The sequence below is a fragment of the Populus trichocarpa genome, chromosome 2 (assembly GCF_000002775.5).
Source record: "Populus trichocarpa isolate Nisqually-1 chromosome 2, P.trichocarpa_v4.1, whole genome shotgun sequence".
NCBI classification, from domain to species: domain Eukaryota; kingdom Viridiplantae; phylum Streptophyta; class Magnoliopsida; order Malpighiales; family Salicaceae; genus Populus; species Populus trichocarpa.
Window position 1 is genome coordinate 390,103 of NC_037286.2, and position 18,799 is coordinate 408,901.

The 18,799-nt window shown below is 37.4% G+C and overlaps 3 protein-coding genes and 1 pseudogene across 11 annotated transcripts; 3 read left to right on the top strand and 1 right to left on the bottom strand.

Annotated features, from left to right (window-relative positions):
• Nucleotides 1-340: 340 nt before the first annotated feature.
• On the top strand, nt 341-2,993 carry LOC7474559 (glyceraldehyde-3-phosphate dehydrogenase GAPB, chloroplastic). Of its 2 annotated transcripts, XM_024594940.2 has the most exons (9): nt 345-511; nt 615-728; nt 1,037-1,198; nt 1,312-1,479; nt 1,586-1,746; nt 1,860-1,921; nt 2,004-2,053; nt 2,169-2,575; nt 2,709-2,993. In XM_024594940.2, exons 2-9 carry the CDS (start codon nt 702-704, stop codon nt 2,842-2,844), a joined length of 1,173 nt encoding a protein of 390 aa, XP_024450708.2. In that variant the 5' UTR covers nt 345-511; nt 615-701; the 3' UTR covers nt 2,845-2,993. The 2 variants fall into 2 exon arrangements, with proteins under 2 accessions (XP_024450707.2, XP_024450708.2); XM_024594939.2 differs by having other exon boundaries at nt 341-728.
• Nucleotides 2,994-3,510: 517 nt separating this feature from the next.
• LOC7474560 (serine/threonine-protein kinase/endoribonuclease IRE1b-like) lies at nt 3,511-7,110 on the top strand (annotated as a pseudogene).
• An 816-nt stretch (nt 7,111-7,926) lies between these two features.
• LOC7496848 (glucan endo-1,3-beta-glucosidase 12) lies at nt 7,927-10,520 on the top strand. The gene is made up of 2 exons (XM_002300598.4): nt 7,927-9,485; nt 9,994-10,520. The coding sequence occupies exons 1-2, from the start codon at nt 8,135-8,137 to the stop codon at nt 10,023-10,025; spliced, it is 1,383 nt and encodes a 460-aa protein (XP_002300634.2). The 5' UTR covers nt 7,927-8,134; the 3' UTR covers nt 10,026-10,520.
• An 849-nt stretch (nt 10,521-11,369) lies between these two features.
• On the bottom strand, nt 11,370-17,106 carry LOC7496850 (glutamate receptor 3.3). 8 transcript variants are annotated; one of them, XR_008058458.1, is made up of 9 exons: nt 16,784-17,106; nt 16,068-16,406; nt 14,591-15,933; nt 14,231-14,508; nt 13,843-13,874; nt 13,567-13,745; nt 13,339-13,394; nt 12,554-13,025; nt 11,370-11,786 (listed from the first exon to the last, which is right to left on the bottom strand). XR_008058458.1 is itself a non-coding variant. In XM_024594559.2 (8 exons), exons 2-7 carry the CDS (start codon nt 16,108-16,110, stop codon nt 12,558-12,560), a joined length of 2,571 nt encoding a protein of 856 aa, XP_024450327.2. In that variant the 5' UTR covers nt 16,111-16,264; nt 16,784-17,101; the 3' UTR covers nt 11,370-11,786; nt 12,554-12,557. The 8 variants fall into 8 exon arrangements, 7 of the variants coding, with proteins under 7 accessions (XP_024450327.2, XP_002301908.3, XP_024450325.2 ...); XM_024594559.2 differs by having other exon boundaries at nt 13,339-13,745; nt 16,068-16,264; nt 16,784-17,101; XM_002301872.4 differs by having other exon boundaries at nt 13,339-13,745; nt 16,068-16,376; nt 16,784-17,101.
• Nucleotides 17,107-18,799: the final 1,693 nt, after the last annotated feature.

Below are 18,799 nucleotides of genomic sequence, written 5' to 3' on the forward strand. Positions count from 1 at the left end.
CCTGAATATTTGACATGGATATTTTGTATTTTCCAGTGATCTCCACCATGTACAATGGCTTTCCCTGTTAGCCAGAAAAATAAAGAGGAGAAATCTACTGACTGTGGGCCGTTTCTCCACTTCATGTGGGCCACGAGGTACAAAAACTACGTATCTCACTCAACAAATTAGTGGCAGTTAAGGGGCCGATGATTTTAGAGCCGTGAAGAGGGCGTTCGGGAAAATACAAAAGGGTGCACAATCTGTGGTTCAGATTCTCATATTACAAGCTCAAACATCATCTTATCCCATACATTCCCATGCACAATTCTTACCACCACACGTTCTTTTAACTTAGTTGCAACCATACTTTAAAAGATTTGGAAAATTATGAAGGAAATGTAAAATGAGAGTGACTAATGAAACGAATTGAACTGTATTTATAGTCAGGAAGGAATTGAACTGTATCCCAGCCAATACCAGACTTCCATCCAAGACCAACCACTCTTTCCCTACTCAATGCTCCTCAAAGGTCTCTCTCTCTCTCTATGCATTATACACACAAGGCACCCTATTGTAGGTGCTCTATGTTTCTGTCTTGTGTGTGATATTTTGAAGTTTACTTGGATATGCAGAGGCTAGAAGTGGCTGAGTTTTCTGGTCTTCGAGCCAGTTCATGTGTAACCTATGCAAAGAACGCTAGTGAGGGATCCTTCTTTGATATGGTGGCTTCCCAACTTGCTCCCAAGGTTAGCATAATTATATTTTGCTTTAGCACTATGTTTTTCCATCTGACAATTCTTCAGCATAATTGTATAGTTTTGCATGAAAGTTTAATCATATTACATTTGATAGCTTGATAGCTTGGGGTGGGAAATTTGAACTTGAAAACTCTTATGTAAAGGAGACATGTTGATAATATTAGCTAGGCTACAGCTTGACTAGTTTGGTTGCTTTATTTTAGTGATAAAACTCTGTATTTTGAGTAGACCTTGATATATGTCCAGCTAACCCTAACCTTGATTCATCGGGTGCTGGATTTTTTCTCTAAATTTAGGTTGCAGTATCAACTCCTGTTAGAGCAGAAACTGTATCCAAATTGAAGGTGGCTATCAACGGATTTGGACGCATTGGCAGGAACTTCCTGCGATGCTGGCACGGTCGCAAAGACTCGCCCCTTGATGTAATTGTTGTCAACGACAGTGGTGGTGTCAAGAACGTAAGAAAAATACTATAATTAATCTTAATGGTATCCATTCTGGAGAATTAACTTATCATCATTGATTAAATGAGAAATTGACTAATCGAGTAAGAATGTTGTGCATCAATCAGGCTTCCCACCTATTGAAATATGATTCCATGCTTGGAACTTTCAAGGCAGAGGTGAAAATTGTGGACAACGAGACCATCAGTGTTGATGGCAAGCCCATAAAGGTTGTTTCCAACAGAGACCCTCTTAAGCTTCCTTGGGCTGAGCTCGGGATAGACATTGTTATTGAGGTAAGCTGTGCTCTCAACTCTCTCCCTTCTGAACTCTGTAATGGACTTGTCAGTTTTGGTGACAACTCTTTGTAAGATAATCATATCATCTGACTGAATTGAGCAGGGAACAGGAGTTTTTGTAGATGGTCCTGGTGCTGGGAAACATATTCAAGCTGGTGCCAAGAAAGTTATCATCACTGCTCCAGCCAAAGGTGCTGATATTCCAACCTATGTTGTTGGTGTTAATGAAAAGGATTATGACCATGAGGTTTCCAACATTGTAAGGTTTGTGTTTTAGCGAATCCGGCATACGAAAAGCAAGCACTACTATATATTCTCGATCATTCATTTTATTGCATATGATATATTGCAAGCCGATAAAATTCCACTGCTTGCAGCAATGCTTCTTGCACCACAAACTGTTTGGCTCCTTTTGTGAAAGTCATGGATGAGGAATTTGGTACGAATCCAATTAAAATCAGATCTGAAAAGCTTAGATGCATATGAGGGAAATGTGTGTGATTGTGTGATTACTTTGGCAGGCATTGTCAAGGGAACAATGACAACCACCCACTCCTACACTGGAGATCAGGTAAACCATTAAGAATTCAATGCTCTGCTGATATAGTGAATCAGTGATTTAGTCTACTTCATTAATGACATAGCCACTTCAACAATCACATTGAATTATATTATGTGCTATCCAGAGGCTTTTGGATGCTTCACACCGAGACTTGAGAAGAGCCAGGGCTGCCGCATTGAACATAGTCCCAACAAGCACTGGTGCAGCCAAGGCTGTATCTCTCGTGCTACCTCAGCTCAAGGGCAAGCTCAATGGCATTGCACTCCGTGTCCCAACCCCTAATGTCTCAGTTGTTGACCTTGTTGTGAATGTTGAGAAGAAGGGCATCACAGCAGAAGATGTCAATGCAGCCTTCAGAAAGGCAGCTGAGGGACCATTGAAGGGTGTATTGGACGTGTGTGATGTTCCTCTCGTCTCTGTCGACTTCCGGTGCTCTGATGTTTCTTCAACCATTGACTCTTCATTGACCATGGTCATGGGAGATGATATGATCAAGGTTGTCGCTTGGTACGACAATGAATGGGGATACAGGTCAGAATCCTAAACTAACTCAAAGCTTATATATATATATATGTGTGTGTGTGTGTGTGTGTGTGTGTGTGTGTGGCTCTTTTATAAACTGATGAGAGTATCCTAACTATGATGATATGATTTATGTTTTCAGCCAAAGGGTAGTTGATTTAGGTCATCTTGTAGCCAGCAAGTGGCCAGGTGTGGCTGCGGCGGGAAGCGGAGACCCATTGGAGGACTTCTGCAAGACAAACCCAGCTGATGAGGAATGCAAAGTCTATGAAGCTTAGAAGATTTTGTACGAGAGTACAGTCAATAATGCCTGCTTTTTGCTGTGACGGTGTTACAGATTGGATTGATTACTCTTTTGTGTGTGCATTATGTTACTTGATAAATAACATGATTTTCTTTATTAAAAAATTGATATTTCTATTATGCAGCTTCATGTCAAAATAAAAATAAAAATATATAGAAATAAAAAAAAATTATTTATGTTCCATTCAAGATTCAGGACTAGAAATCAGTTAATTGCCACGTCACTTAGCCTCATCAATAGCACCCACCATTAAAGCGTAGCACTTGATAATTACGAGTAAGTTTTTATTATATTTATATCTTATTAGTTATTCATAAAATAAGAAATTAAAATATTTATATTCTATCAGTTAAATCTTGAATATTCATTTTATTTAATAAAAAGAATATTTTAGGTATATATATAGTATTAAGGAGGGTTTAGATTTGATTTTAGATTGGGTTGAATAATATTTATATTTTATCTATTATTTATTAAATAAGTTAATTATAAAAATAAAACCCATCCATTAATGAAATTGTGGTTGAATTATCATCCTTAATTACTCTTGTACCCAACCATATATAAATTAAATAAATAAACTCTCGCCGCAGCGTATAACGGATTAAGCTGCTTCTCTCTCACCATAATTTCTTAAAAAATCCCTAAATCAGAAAAACCTTTAAAAAAATCCCCAATTCACGAGCTAAAAATCGAATTCGAAATTTCCAAATGCAGCGATGAAGCGCTCTTTGATACTCCTTTTACTGTTAATTATAATCTATCACAACTATTCTCTCAATTTTGCCTCTCTGATCAGAGCAATCCGGTCACCAAGCTTTTCAACCCTCTATTGCCGCCAACACCGGAAGTAAACCTCATACTTAATTCATTTTGATGCAGTAGTCAACAATATGTGGCTGTAGTCAACAATGTTTTTATTTTTTTTATTGATAATGACATGGGTTTTCTTTTAAAAAAAATTATTTGTATGTTTGTTGGATGGTCTGTTGTTTTATTGGAGAACGAATAGTTTTGTTACTTAGTTTGTTGTAGCTGATTTTTGTGCAGCGGAAGCCGTCACTGAGTGCAGATGAATATATTAGAATGACGCCACATATATCGGAGGATGGAGAAATTACGACTGCTGCTTTTCTTGTCAATGCCAAGATGGGGAGAGTGATTCGCACATATAAGTTTGATAATGCTGCTTCGAAGTTGGGGATTCAAGCGTTTGAAGGTATTACTGTTATGTTGTCGAAAGATGCTGGAGAATTGGTAGAATCTGGTGGTGTTGATGTGGGAACTTTTAAGCATCTGGTTTATATCACGAGGACAGATTATGTGCTGCAACACCATGCTCCAAACTCCACTGAGATTTTATGGAATGTGGCATTTGCGGATTCTGAGGCTGAATTTCGGTGTCAGGGTATTCAGAGTTCTTTTGGTGGGGTGTCTCTGAATGCAAATGAGGACACGGATGTGATCGAGTGGCAATTGCCCTGTCAAATGAAGAGAGTTGCCTTCTGAATTCGTAACCACAGCATGTTTGAATTTGATATACTAGCAATTACTCATATAGGAGGTGGAGCCACCTTTCTTCCAGTTCTAGATAACAAACCTCCTTTCGGACATGTTCCTAGATAGCCGGCTCTTCCCAATAGTGGAGGCATACCTATGCTTGCGTCACCCTCTTCCGAGGCCAAAATCCCTGGGATATTGGCTCCTTTCATTGGAAACAGTGCTACAGTGAATGCTATAAGCCCATCTGCTGAAATGATAGCAAAACAGCTGTGTTGTCGATTATGGGGTTCATCTTTTACAAATATTTAGCATCCAGAAAACAGGGCAAGTTGAATAAACCTATTGAGGAACTTCAAACCCAATCTGGGATGCCAAAAAAGAAGAAAAATCAGAGGTCAGGAAACAACAAGAATAATTCAATAATGAGAAAATGCAGAAATATGTGTCTCTTCAGTATAAGGTCGGTTAAACGAATGGAATTTTGCCTGTTGAAGGAAATGAAAGGAATTTGTTATTGAATTTTACTGATCACGTTGATGGTCGTAGAATTGGCAAGTTGTTAGTTTCCAACAAAGAAATTGCTAAGGGGAGTAATGGTACGGTTGTGCTTGAGGGAATTTATGATGGCCGTCATGTGGCTGTGAAGCGCCTGGTGCAAACCCATCATGATGTGGCTTTGAAGGAGATTCAGAACCTTATTGCCTCGGATCAACATCCAAATATTGTTAGATGGTATGGGGTGGAGTATGATCAAGACTTTGTTTATATTGCATTGGAACGCTGCACTTGCAGCTTAAATGACTTAATTTATGTTAACTCTAAATCTTTCCAAACTCAAATACCATCCAAGGATATAGCTTCCAACCACTGCCTGAGTATATGGTTCGACTACATTCAATGCCAGAACATAACAGGAATGTTGAATTGTGGAAGGCCAATGGCTATCCTTCGGCACAATTGTTAAAATTAATGAGGTCAGTTAATATTTCCCTTCTTGTTTTCTAGCAATCCATGATAGGTCTGTACATTCTAGAACAGTAATTAAAGAATTAAGGTTTTGCCTTGGATGGTGCATGCGCTTCTTTATTTTTTTTCTGAATACTTCTTTTAAGGGCTTATAGACAATGCTTAATCGGCACTACGATAATGTTTTGTTTTGGACATTCTAAATTCAGTCAGATCAGAATTCATGTCATTAAGATGGTCCCTGCTCTTGAATCAGCTAAAACAATAAAGTAGATTACCTAAGAAACTGGACTAAAGTTGAAGAACTCTTTATTTCTGCAGAGATGTGATTTCTGGGCTTGCCCATTTGCATGAACTTGGAATTATACTCGGGGACTTAAAGCCTCAGAATGTTTTGATTATCAGTGAGAAATCTTTCTGTGCAAAGCTTTCAGATATGGGCATTAGCAAGTGCCTTCGTTGGGACATGTCTTCCTTGACCCAACATCCAACTGGTAAGCATGTCATTTTTTTGTTGTCAATCCAATTATGCGAATAATGATCACACTTGCCTTCGTTGGGACATGTCTTCCTTGACCCAACATCCAACTGGTAAGCATGTCATTTTTTTTTTGTCAATCCAATTATGCGAATAATGATCGCACTTCATGAGACTCGTTGCTGCTTTCATCCACCCCTCTTTTTGCTTGTGATTTCTAATGATGCTGGCTAACAGGTTATGGGAGCTCAGGCTGGCAAGCACCTGAACAACTACTCCGTGGATGCCAAACACGTGCATTAGATGTGTTCAGTTTAGGCTGTGTTCTATTTTTCTGTACCACAGGGGGTAAGCACCCTTTTGGTGATAATATTGAACGTGATGTAAATATTGTCAATGACCGGAAGGACCTATTCTTAGTAGAGAATATACAGAAGCTCTGGATCTTTTCTCTTGTCTCTTGGATCCTGACCCAGAGAAGAGGTAAGACAGTCTTACACTTCCAATCTGAAAAGATTTTTTTATGCTCCTTCAATTATTTGTTTATTTGTAATTTGAAACGAGTCCTATATTCTAACACATCCTGTTAGTATTATTTTTCATGTGATAACGTGTTCCCTGTATATGCTGTAGGCCAATAGCCCAGGAGGTTTTGAACCATCCCCTGTTTCGGACTTCTGAGAGAAGGCTCTCATTTGTCCAGGATGTTAGTGATCGAGTGGAACTGGAAGATAGGGAGAATGAATCAGAACTCTTAAATGCATTAGAAAGTACCGCAACACTGGCACTGACTGGAAAATGGGATGAAAAGATGGAAGAAGCTGCATTCATTGACAACATTGGCTGCTACAGGCGTTATACGTTTGATAGTGTTCGTGACCTATTGCGGGTCGTACGCAACAAGTCACATCACTGTAGGGAAGTCCCTCAAGAGATTAAAGAATTATTACGGTCACATCCAGAAGGATTTGAGAGTTATTTTTCACGTCAATTTTCAAAACTCTTGATTGAAGTTTACAAAGTGATCTAAAGGTATTGCAAAGAGGAGGAATTTATTTGTACACAGACAGCAATATAATCTAGCAAACCACTCTCATTCTCCATACCTATCATGGTTCCTCTGGACAGAATAGTTATAGGTTTTGTACATAGAAACTGTATCATATCACAACTTGCAAACGTCAATTGTAACCCACCCAATGGTAACATCTTTTAGTTACGTTTCTTTTACCACCGAAGAGGCCCAGCTGGCTCCAGTTAAAGGAAATGTTACATTTCACCATACTTGGAAGATTTTTTGAGTTGAATATTGCCTATACTCTGAGCAGCCTGATCCATGATGGTTTTTGCGTTTGGGTTTGAGGATTCCAGATAGGTTTGTCTAGATATCAATAGCTTTTAATGAATGGTCATCATGCATGCAAGTGCAATTATTTGCCTCTCTCAAAATTTTGAAAACTCTCACTGCTGTAGGGTCCAAGCTGAGATTACACCGGTTTCTTTCACATTGTTGTGGACAGTTTTTCAAACTCCTGATGATATCTTTTCTATCCGTACTCTGGCAAGCTACCGCATTTTTCAACTGGGAGTATCATGAACTACAGGTCTCAAATTTTACCCCTGCACATATTTCTCAAATTTTGGATGACAGAAGGGGTTATCCTATCTTCTGTCATCCAAGAGGCATTCAAGCTCTAGGAAGAGGTTATCCTTTCATAATTCTCATAAATTAGCTTCTATTTCTCTAACCTTAACTTTGATTCACCAACCCCATCCCCAGGATAAAAGAAAACCTTACAAGAAGCCAAATTTGGGTACAGAAACTGAACCGTTCACGAGAGTGCTTGTTGAAAGGCTCTAAACTTTTCAGGCTGAAAACCCTAAATTATTTTATACTTTAGTTGATTATATTATACATGGGAGAACTAAACGCTATCCCAACCAGTGCGTGTGTGATGCTGGCCGATCATATATGTCAGCCAAATAATCCAAGATCCCTTCAGAACAAAATTACAGTTGGATCCCAATTTAACCCCACAAATTAACTTTATCTCCACCGTTTGCTACCCAACACGAGTGGCCCACTCATCATCACCTTTTGATCTGGAGTTTGAAATTTTTGCATCACACTGTTTCCCAGTCCAGGATTTCCCCAAATTTTGGCACCAGGAATAGTTTATCCATATAGTGCTTAGGTAAGACAAGTAATTCTAGCAAACGCCATTGTCATTTTCCCTCAGAGATATTGGTTCATAAATCCTCTATACTAGCAAAATTCTCTCACTAGTAGCAGCCCAGCAGCCCCAGTTGAACCAAAATGGCTCCTGCCTCTCTCCTTGTCCTTCTCTTCCTTGCAACTCTCAGCCCATTTCCAAACGTTTCTGCTGTCGGTGTGAACTACGGCACTCTTGGAAACAACTTGCCATCACCAAAAAAAGTAGCTCAGCTTCTTCAATCCACACTCATTGACAAGGTGAAGATCTATGACACAAACCCTGAAATCCTCGGGGCATTTTCCAACACCGGAATTGACCTCATCGTAGCAGTCGAAAACTACCACGTGGCAAACATCAGCACTGACACATCAGCTGCCGATGAATGGCTCACCAATCGCGTGGTTCCCTTTATTCCTGCCACTTCCATTGTTGCCATTGCTGTTGGTAATGAGTATTTAACAACAGATCCTGATCACTTGAAGCCAAATGCACTTATCCAGGCCATGCAAAACTTGCATGCTGTTTTAGTACAACGCGGACTTGACCGAAAAATTAAGGTCACAACTCCACATAGCATGGCAGTTCTTGCTTCCTCATTCCCTCCTTCAGCTTCAACTTTTGCCACTACACTCATGCCTGTTATGACCTCAATTGTAGGGTTTTTGGCTGACACAGGTGCCCCTTTTATGGTCAATGCTTACCCTTATTTTGCTTATAGGGACAATCCTGGTATGGTTGACCTAGAGTATGCCTTACTAGGGAATGCAAGCGGGGTTCGTGACCCTAAAGGATATGTGTACAGCAATATGTTAGATGCCCAAGTTGACGCTGTTAGGTCAGCTATTATTGCATTAGGGTTTGGTAATCGGACAGTTGAGATGACCATATCAGAATCCGGGTGGCCATCAAAGGGTGAATCAGGTGATGACGCTGCCACACCAGAAAACGCAAAGACTTACAATACTAGGTTGATTGAACGTGCACAGTCTAATAAAGGGACACCAATGAGTCCTAAAAAGAACATAGAGATATTTGTGTTTGCTTTGTTTAATGAGAATAAAAAAGAGGGTGGTGTTAGTGAGAGGAATTTTGGGATGTTTAATGGGGATGGATCTAAGGTGTATGAAGTGGATTTGAGCTGCCAGTTTTGCAGTAGCAATGGAGGGACATTAGGGTTTGGGGAGAAGATGTCAAGTGGAGTAAGAGGTCCTTCAGTTTGGTGTGTGGCTAAACCTCATGCTGATGAGAAGGTGCTTCAAGCTGTGCTGGATTTTTGCTGCGGACCAGGTGGTGTGGATTGCAGAGAGATTTATGAAAGTGGTGATTGTTTTGCACCAGATAAGCTTCATGCACATGCATCCTATGCCATGAATGTTTATTATCAAATCCATGGGAGAAACTACTGGAATTGTGACTTCAAGGGCACTGGACTTGTTACTTTCAGCGATCCAAGTAAGAATTCAAGAATTTTCCCTTCTCATTTTCCTACTTCAGAAGGTGTTTTAGTTCTTGTTAAAACCAGTTTTATTAAACGTGTCCGGTCCGGCTGGATAAACCCGTAATTAACCTGTTAAATTGAGATTGCAACTTAGTCAAATATGTTAGAACCTGGTTTAACTATTTTTTGAGAATATAGTTTTTCAAAAAACGAGATTGTTTTTTAATATTTTTTTAATTGACACTATTTTTGCATTCATCTTGTTTAATCATGATTAGATCACCTGATCAGATTATTAACTTATTTTACTTATAATTCGGGTTTTAAAATAATTTATGGATTAAATTAACAAGAATTAACTCACCTAAAACATGACTTGAAATGAGCTTAGTATGATCAATAACTTTGTTTGAAACTTTAATATTAAAAAAAAGAGTTTTTTAAACAAAATTAAAATAAGGGTATTTGTTATAGATCAGTTGTTCATCAATTCTTTGTTTTTTCTGTGAATGATTCGATCAGGTTATGGTACGTGCAAATACTCACAACAATGACTAATGAGCGAGAAATGGCAGGAGCCTTCAAGAGGTTTCTGTGATTATTAATTCATGTAAAAGTGATGTGAGAGACACCTTGCCTCGGTTGCTGCAAAGACTTTGTAGAATTAATTCGTTGGTTGCAGCTGGTGGATTAATCGATGGATTTGTTTGAATATTTTGGTGGTTTGTCTGATAAAATTAAAGTGTCTTTTTCTCTGAAGAGAACAGAGTGAGCAGCAGCGAGCACATGGCGGCAGGCAGGGTCTCATGTCATGTCTCCATGATCCAAGGCTTTTCTTCCTGCTTTGGCCTCTGTGGTCAGAAAAACTGGAAAAGCTCTCTCTCTTTCTTCGGGAAAGAATCTTTTCTGGTTTCCTACTTTCGAAAATTGGGCCCTTGTAGCTGTAGTGCTCTCTTCTCTTGTTTGAACGTGTGCTTCCATCGACACCGTTTTCTATCGTGTCAGCTCTTTTTTTTTTCAATAAAAACATTATTTAATTAATCAAATAATTCTTGCCATTCAAATCTTAATTTTATAAAAACTAAGAGGTGTAAATGGCCATTTGAAGCCCAGCCAAATCCATCGTCTAGCTGCATTCTATATTGAGAATTTTGAAGACCAGAACTTGACGAATGTAAGGTTGTAAACGTGTGTTTTTAAAACTGGTTTTTAAAGAATTCATTGTATTAAATTATAGTAAAATATCAGGTTATATATATATTTACTCAACGCCATGAATACAAGCTTTTTAAATTTTAATTGTTTTGAAATATCTTTTCATTTTAATTTTTACATGAAGTTAGACAAGTTCCTTAAAATAATTTTGTAAACCCTGGCTAAGAAAAATCAATTAAAAAACCTTGAAAAAATACTAAATTAAAATGGTATTGGAGACAAGTAAAAATTGGTCGATGAACGGTTCGACCGGTTGATTACAAATAAATAAAGAAAAAACTAAAATTTCAATTCTTCTCGTGAAAACAATTGGTTAGGACTGAGAAGAAAATAAAATTTAGGGAAATGTTTTGAGAAAAAACTAAAGAATTAGATAAGGCAATGAAGGAGGTGAGAATCGACTTAGATTATATTATGTGTAATAAGCATTAAATAAAAAGATACAAGTGAGATCATTGGTACTATACAGCAGTAGAGAATAGCTACCAAAACACAGACTACATACATGTTGGTGCTAAATACTTTAAAATTATTGATTATTTATTTAAATTCAAGCATGTAACTAAAGTTATATATTTAATTTATAATTTGTGATATTGAATAATATGTTAAGCTACTTGCAAGGATTCACGCCTGATTTGGGCAACATGGTTAACTACCCTGGATAAGAGTTCAGGCCAGAATTTGATCTGAAAGAAAATACTGTCATGGAAATTAATCAGTTGTCCGGGAAAGTACTAGATAGATTTATTAGTAGCTTTGAATTGTGAAGTATATATAGGGGGGGTTAATCAGATGTTCGGGACAAGAATATATTCTTACAAATATACAACATATTTTTACAAATATATATATAAAAAAATCTATTACAAGGTGAGGCAGGTCGGTTGTCAATGACAAAATGCTGCAAAAATATCGATACTTTTTGTGTTGTGCTTGGAAGCATATGAACAGGACAATTTATGATTCTTTGCCGAGGTCAAGATTACAGTGATCAATTATAGGCCCCACTCCTTGTCTGCTTCTCTCCTCTCCCCTGTTTTTTTTTCTTCCTTCTAGCAAAACTCATTTTGCTGAATGTTAAGAGCGTGAAGAGCAGTCTGCGGATTGAATTCGTAACAGTCAAGTTAGTTTCAACGAGATTAGGTGACAAAGTTAAATAAGTGTAGAGAGAACTCAGCCAACATGTTATTCTTGATCTGTTAACACTGAAATTCTAACGTTTCCTTTCTTTATGATTTGATACAGGATTCTGGGATAGATATCAGCAATGTAGTGGTTGGTGCCATCTATGTAATAATATCAGCAAATTTCAGTGAAACTGATCCATGCATTGATGTTGAACTGAAGTAGATGGAAAGATTGATAACATTCTGAATTAAGGTCAAACAAATTCAGAATTATGCATTTATGCTCGTGGAACAAAAATCTGTAGAGCTATAGATGAGTATTGAACAATTTGTTTCAAAGTCCACCTCAAACTCAGGACTAATGGTGTTGTTTTTCTTTTGTTTGTAACTCTAAATCAAGGGGATTTTAGTTAGCCTACTTTTCCTATTTGATCTGAAACTTTCTCAAATCAATCAAGTTATCAGCGGACACCTCTATTTACAAGAGAAATGGGAATCTTCCGAGAAGCTGATTCACAGGTTCTTCTCTCCATAGGAACAAAAGTACCACTATAATCGTTACTAAACTTGCTGAAGAGATGAAATCCTAAACAAGATAGATAATAAACTTACTTTTATACTATCTCCAATATTCTCAATGTCATCTTAAAGCATTTTTAAAAAAGAAGAAGAAGAAGCAGCAGCTTTCAAGGTATAAAGTACTATAAAAGGATAAAAATGTTCATTCATAAGCTTACTTGCTTATGTTGATGTCGCTCCAATCGTCCTTTCTGTTTCTTTCTTCTTGGGATTCCTCAGTGACTCACCGTCCTGATCTTTCCCAGATAATGATCTTTCCAACTTCCTTCTTTTACTCGCATTCTTTGTTGGGTCTTCCTTCTGATCCATTAATGTCAATAGTCTACGGATACACCCAGAACGTGAGGGACATTGACCAGGAGAAGCAGATTCTGCAGGGGCAGCATAAAACAGTCGTATAATCTGCAAGACGTATATGACGAGTGAAATGAAGCAAGCTAGACCACAAAGGAGAAAGAGGCCCCAAAAGCTCCTAAGGTAAAGTTTATCTGCTTCAAGCTCAGAAGTATCCGAACTGCATGTGCTTTGCATCAGCCACTTGTCATGGATCCGTTGGAGATCACCATTCTCTGATAGTGCTAGAATTGCAGTCGACATATCCACAGCTAAGGGAGAGTCTCTTGGAAATGCCTGGTTTACAGAAAACACAGATGACCAGAGGAAAGAATCAGCAATGGAAACTAACCATTACCTTGAAAAGATGTTTATGTATAATGGTAAAGTGCACTGCATGTATGTCCAGGGATTCGGATTGAGTACATTTAGCTTGCATAAAACATAGTTTTGAGGCTAATAATCATGTGAAATAAACCTTTTAAAATGTTAATGCACTGTTTTGACAGATGTTTTATGGAAATCTTATCCTTTTTAGATCTAATGCAGTAAGTAATGCTCTGCCTTTAGCGTGAGAAAAGAAAAGATGGATCAGAAAGCAGGTACTCACGAAACCCCAGCCACTTTTTGTAAATTCTCGACCCACAATCCTGAACGTGCACTGCCCTGCAAGGAAAAGTTCCACATAAGGGCGTTCATCAACAATGGCAGCAACACCCCCTTTTCCAGGACCGAGTTGGAGTGCTTTAGCATATTCTTCTGGTGATCCCAGGGCAACAAGCCTAGATTTTGATATTCCAATTTCCTCACTCAAGTAATATTCAGCAAAAGAACCCACCTGGTACCCTACTGGCTCATCACTTTCCTTCAAGCTTTCAATTCCTTTAATATGAGAAGATAGTTGCTGCACTGTGAGAATTGACGTCAAGCTTGCAGTGTAGTTTGAGTTGATTATTAAAACCACAAAGAGCCATATAAGTAGCACAAATCGCGCAAGGGTGCTCATAGTGTTTTCTCCTGCAAAGGTTTTAGGAAATCAACTCGATCAAATAAATGATGGTGCTTATGGTCCAAGATAAGCATAAAATCTTGGCAAGAATCTGATTTCACTTACTATGAGTGGAAAATAGAGTCGAGAGACTGAACCTGCATGGGTTAAGAAAAAATGTATCAGCATTGATTGTTTCGAGTACTTTCAAGATGTTATTTGGTGATATATTTTCTGATGTCTGACCCTCATATGATACAGTCAGCTTTACAAAATGGTGCTTGAATTGCAAGAATACAAGTACATAATTTTAGCCAAGCAGCATGGTACAGAAAGCAAATTGCTTCCCACAATCAAAAAACAGAAGGGAAACATTTATAGCAGTAACTGAGAAACAACAGACACAGATGCAAGAATGATAACATTAAAACTCAAGGAATAGTGCAGACATGTATGAGAAAGTATTTCTCTTTTCTTGAATTTTGAAGAATTTCCATGTGACTTGAAAGCTCACCATATAACAGTTATGATTTGCCTTTTAGGTGGCCCCCTGAACTCATCATTTATCCTATGCTCAAGAATCCACACAACTAAGCCAACAACAAAGAAGAAACAACCGGTGACAATCCACAAACGGGCACTAAATGGCCCCAGGAAAGCCCAGGCTCCTGAGTTTGACTTCCTAAAAGGGGCCACAACAACCAATCCAGATGCGACATATGGCTGTGTAAAATCTAGGATTTTTGTCCTGTTGGTGACAATGGCAACGTCACCAACAACAGCATCAAAGAACTGCAACAAGAATATGAGCGAATCAGACACTGGAATATATAGACTCAACTTGAAGTTGCAAACAACTTTACTATGCACTCACACCCGTCGTAATTTTATACACCAGCTCTGTGTAGCTTGGATTGTTTTTACCATCTCCAAAGGGGATAAACTGATATTGAACAGGATATGGTAATAAAGTTATTGCAGATGTAAAAACATCTATGCAGAAACCCTTGAATGTATCTGTCCCTCGTGCTTGTGATACAAACTCCCGGAAGCTGACCCGAAGTGGCACACCAATTCTCAGTTGCTTCCCATTGTTAGCAAAAGCCCATCCACGTGGCGTGAACAATGTATCTCCAGGCCAAATGACTTTGTACAGTTCCTGGTTTGCACTTGAACGATTTGGTGGCTTTGTATAAAGTATCTCAGGAGGTACGACAGTCAAACCAGAGTAATTGGACCAGTAACCAATCCGTTTGAACCCAGTTCCGAACACATTATTAACATCATATGCAGGAAGGATAAGAGATCTGTCTGTGTCAAACTTAATACGGCCTGTCAAACCAACAAGATTACTCTGCAATATGTTATTCAGCAGAAGTTTTCCGTCATCAAAGATGCTCATTGCCTCAAGGTGGAGACCACTATCTTTCACTGAACGTAACCTGGAATAATTAGTAAATGAGATAATACCACCCTGGTTAAAAAATGCATCAATAGCATGTGCAATTAGCCAGACAGAGTCATAAGCATAAAGGCCATAAGAATTCAGCCCCAAAGAACCACCAGTCAATTTGCGCCACCTAGAGTAAAACGCTCTCTTTCGATCTGAATCTGGTGTATGTTGACGAAAAAAGAGAACTCCTTGAATTGAGTCCATGGTCTCTGATGGGAGAGGAGAAGCAGAATCCAAAACAGACGAGAGCCAATTTGTAGCAATCCATACCCACCCATTACCCATCATTTGAAGACGGTTTGCCACAGAAAAGACCTCGAAACCCACATCAGGATTTACATGGAGAACTATAACTCGAGATTCCATTGATGCAACCTTAATAAGCATATCTAAGATGTCAGTCCTATTAACTCCAGAATCCGGGGGAACCCCCACCTTGTAAGATATTCTACAACGTCTCTCTGCAAGTTTATCACCCAGAGCTGACATGCCATTTCGTCCATAATCATCATCAATGTAAATGGCAGTTACCTGCTTCCAACCATAATAATCAACAACGTCTGATATTGCTGCCATTTGGTGCAAATCGCTATGGGTGGTCTGAACAAAAAAGGGAAACTGCAGAGAGTTGAGACTGGGGTCTGTTGCTGCAAATGACAATAGGGGAACTTGAAGCTGATTCGTAACATGGGATATGATACGAGCAACGACAGAAGATTGTGGGCCGATAATGGCAACAATATCGGTCTCCATAAAACGCAAAGCTGCCACAAGCATTATGATTAGAGTACATGATTAAAAATCCAATATCCTCCATGATAAGTAGTTAAACACACTAAGTGTAGTCAGCAACTGACATTGAAAGCAAAAGGGAATTGAAGATGTAGCAGTAAATTACCTTCAACCATGCCTAGAAACCCACTGCAATTAGAGTTTCTCATATCAACATTGAGTTTGGTGCCCCGCAGAATGCTAGAATTCGCATTTACATCTTTGACAGCTTCCTGAATAGCAATCTTGGCAACTCTTCCAATCGAAGATTCGAATGTAAAAAGAGCTCCAATATTCACAACAGCAGGCCTTGAGGTCAGATTCCTACTATATCCAGTTGTTGAAAGCAGTAAACAGATGAGAAATACCCAACAACCAAACCTAATAGAATCCATTTCAATTCAATAACACAATTATCTTCTCCTCCAAAACGAATCTGCCAGCACAATATTGATTATGAAGGGCTCTGAATAACGTGTAAAAAACCAGACCTTAATCAGAATTATCAGCAACAGCAATTTCAAAAACAGCAGTTAATTGACTGAAGAAGTAAGCAACGGTCTCTTCATGCATGTATGCAATAAAAAGATATCTGCAAAAACTATACTTTTAAACAACTCGTCAAGCACTGAGTTGCACAGTTCTCTGCTGAGAAAAAATAAAACTTCAGAATCCAGACAAAAGCATGAACTCAGCCATAGCAATTTCAAAAGCAAATTTGCTTCATTTGCTACAACAATGGCCCTAAGCTATAAGAAGACAGCTAGCAAGTAGAAACAAGAACCAGATTCTATGTTCAAGTAAGGAACAAAATTCCAGAAAAGCCCGTGTTAAAGAAATTACCAGGAAAGAACCCCATGACGAAGCCAAGAACAGTTCTTTCTCCTATGAGACTTGAGAGCGGGACAAGTCACCAAACTTTCTTCATTGGTCACTTGCCTCTTCAGAATTGAATTGGAATTAAATCCTCATAGCGAAAGAAGTACGTCATTGTTCAAATGGGCAGCAGAAGGCATCATGTTTGAAATTCGGTTCAACATGAGATGAGATTCCCAAGTTGGTGATAGTTTTGTCGTCTACAAGAATTTTTGGAGGGGCACAACTTCTTAGACAGATAACTGTTGCTTGACTTGATTGCTTGAAGGTGGATTCCAACTATCTATTCTTAGACTCCGTTAATTCATGTGATACATGATGATATCAAGTACGCATTTAATGTCATAAATAAAATATGATTGGGTTTGATTGTCTTTACAGTTGAACTGCTGTTTTGTTTTTTTTTTTTTAATTGCTTCAAATTATTTAATATTTTTTATTGTTTTGATATAATGATGAAAAAAATAAATTTTAAAAAATAAAAAAATATATTATTTTAATATATTTTTTAAAAAAATACTTTAAAATATAATTTCTAATAAATTTTAAAATTGATAGTTAATGTTACAAAGACAGTTTTTGCAAGGTCAAGTTTTCCTTGATTTATTGAATTTTATTGCATCTCGAGAAGCTAGTGTGGATCATTGACAAATTAAAGTTATTAAATATCTTAGATGATGAAAGTCTTTGAAATGGTGGGAGGGATGTGAAATATATTGGTTAAATATATATCATTGGAAGTAAGATTTATATTAAAAAAAAGGTAAAAATCTATATATATATCTAACTTGGGATGATTTAGGCACTATGATAAAACTTGGCATGTTTTAGTGGGTTAACTCAATAATTTGTTAATTTAAAACTTGATTTACATGAGATTTATATTTAACCACGTAGGAATTGATTCAATTAAACTTAATTTTACTTTTAAAAAACATAAAACGATAAACGTTGACCAACCTAGGCCATGACCCATCTTTAAAGCAAGTCACGGGCCACGCTAGATTTTACTAGGTACATAGTGGTTGGCCTATATATATATATATTAAAAAAAATGTAGGGTATTGAGCACTCCTCAAAAGGGGATCAACAAAATGCTTCGCTTGATTTAGAAATTTGCGGGAGTAAACTTTAAAGATGCTTCACAGTGCATGCATCATGCAAAGGTCACGAGACCCATTGGCACGTCTTGATATTTAATGTAATTAATTAATCAAGTTCGAAACCCTTACACTGCAGGTTTCCGACAAGAACAATTTCGATGGAAAGGACCTTGAATGATGCTGGCGAGGTTCTGCATGTATCGAAATGGAAGAAGATATACATAGAGGAGAACTATGAAAAGCACTTAATTTGATCTTATTCGATTCTTATTGTTGATCAACTTTCTTTAATTAGCTACATTGATCCCCTATGGATCATGACAAATAATTTTATCGTATATTACATGGTTAAAGCCTTAAATTATTGGATGGGCAAGAACAAAAGAATTGTTTCAGATCACGTGAAAATGTCGAAAAAAATCATGATGCATGTAAAAATATTCTTATACCTCTGAGCAATATTATAAATTATCCCATCACATTGATTTTGTACATGAATGCTTAAAGAATCAGTTTATTTATAATATTTGTATTATTTAACCATTATTAACCTATCAAAGTTAGATAATATAGATATTATAGATGATAATGAATTAAAAAATATAAAAAATAAATTTCATGGATTATGTAGCAGGTTGAGATTTTTAAAACTTAGTCAACTCGACCTAACTCGTATATTTTATATTCTTTTTATTTTATATTTGATAATTTATGGATTGAAAATGTCTCAAGTCCGAATTTTTTATTAGTGTGTTTCCTATTAGATTTCTTTAACAAAAAAACTTGTCTTTATATTTAATAGTGATGCAATGTATAAAAATTAAATCTAATATTGAGGGTGTTATAAAATCCACTAATCATATTGTAGATTCTTCTATAG

Coding starts and splice junctions, on each gene's coding strand:
- LOC7496850 (XM_002301872.4), bottom strand. CDS start 16,335: ATGGATTCTATTAGGTTTGGTTGTTGGGTATTTCTCATCTGTTTACTG. Junction 15,934..16,067: donor GTTTCTAGGCATGGTTGAAG/GTAATTTACTGC, acceptor TGCTTGTGGCAG/CTTTGCGTTTTATGGAGACC. Junction 13,746..13,842: donor GACTCTATTTTCCACTCATA/GTAAGTGAAATC, acceptor AAACCTTTGCAG/GAGAAAACACTATGAGCACC.
- LOC7496848 (XM_002300598.4), top strand. CDS start 8,135: ATGGCTCCTGCCTCTCTCCTTGTCCTTCTCTTCCTTGCAACTCTCAGC. Junction 9,486..9,993: donor TGTTACTTTCAGCGATCCAA/GTAAGAATTCAA, acceptor TGATTCGATCAG/GTTATGGTACGTGCAAATAC.
- LOC7474559 (XM_024594939.2), top strand. CDS start 609: ATGCAGAGGCTAGAAGTGGCTGAGTTTTCTGGTCTTCGAGCCAGTTCA. Junction 1,480..1,585: donor GGATAGACATTGTTATTGAG/GTAAGCTGTGCT, acceptor TGAATTGAGCAG/GGAACAGGAGTTTTTGTAGA. Junction 1,922..2,003: donor AGTCATGGATGAGGAATTTG/GTACGAATCCAA, acceptor TTACTTTGGCAG/GCATTGTCAAGGGAACAATG.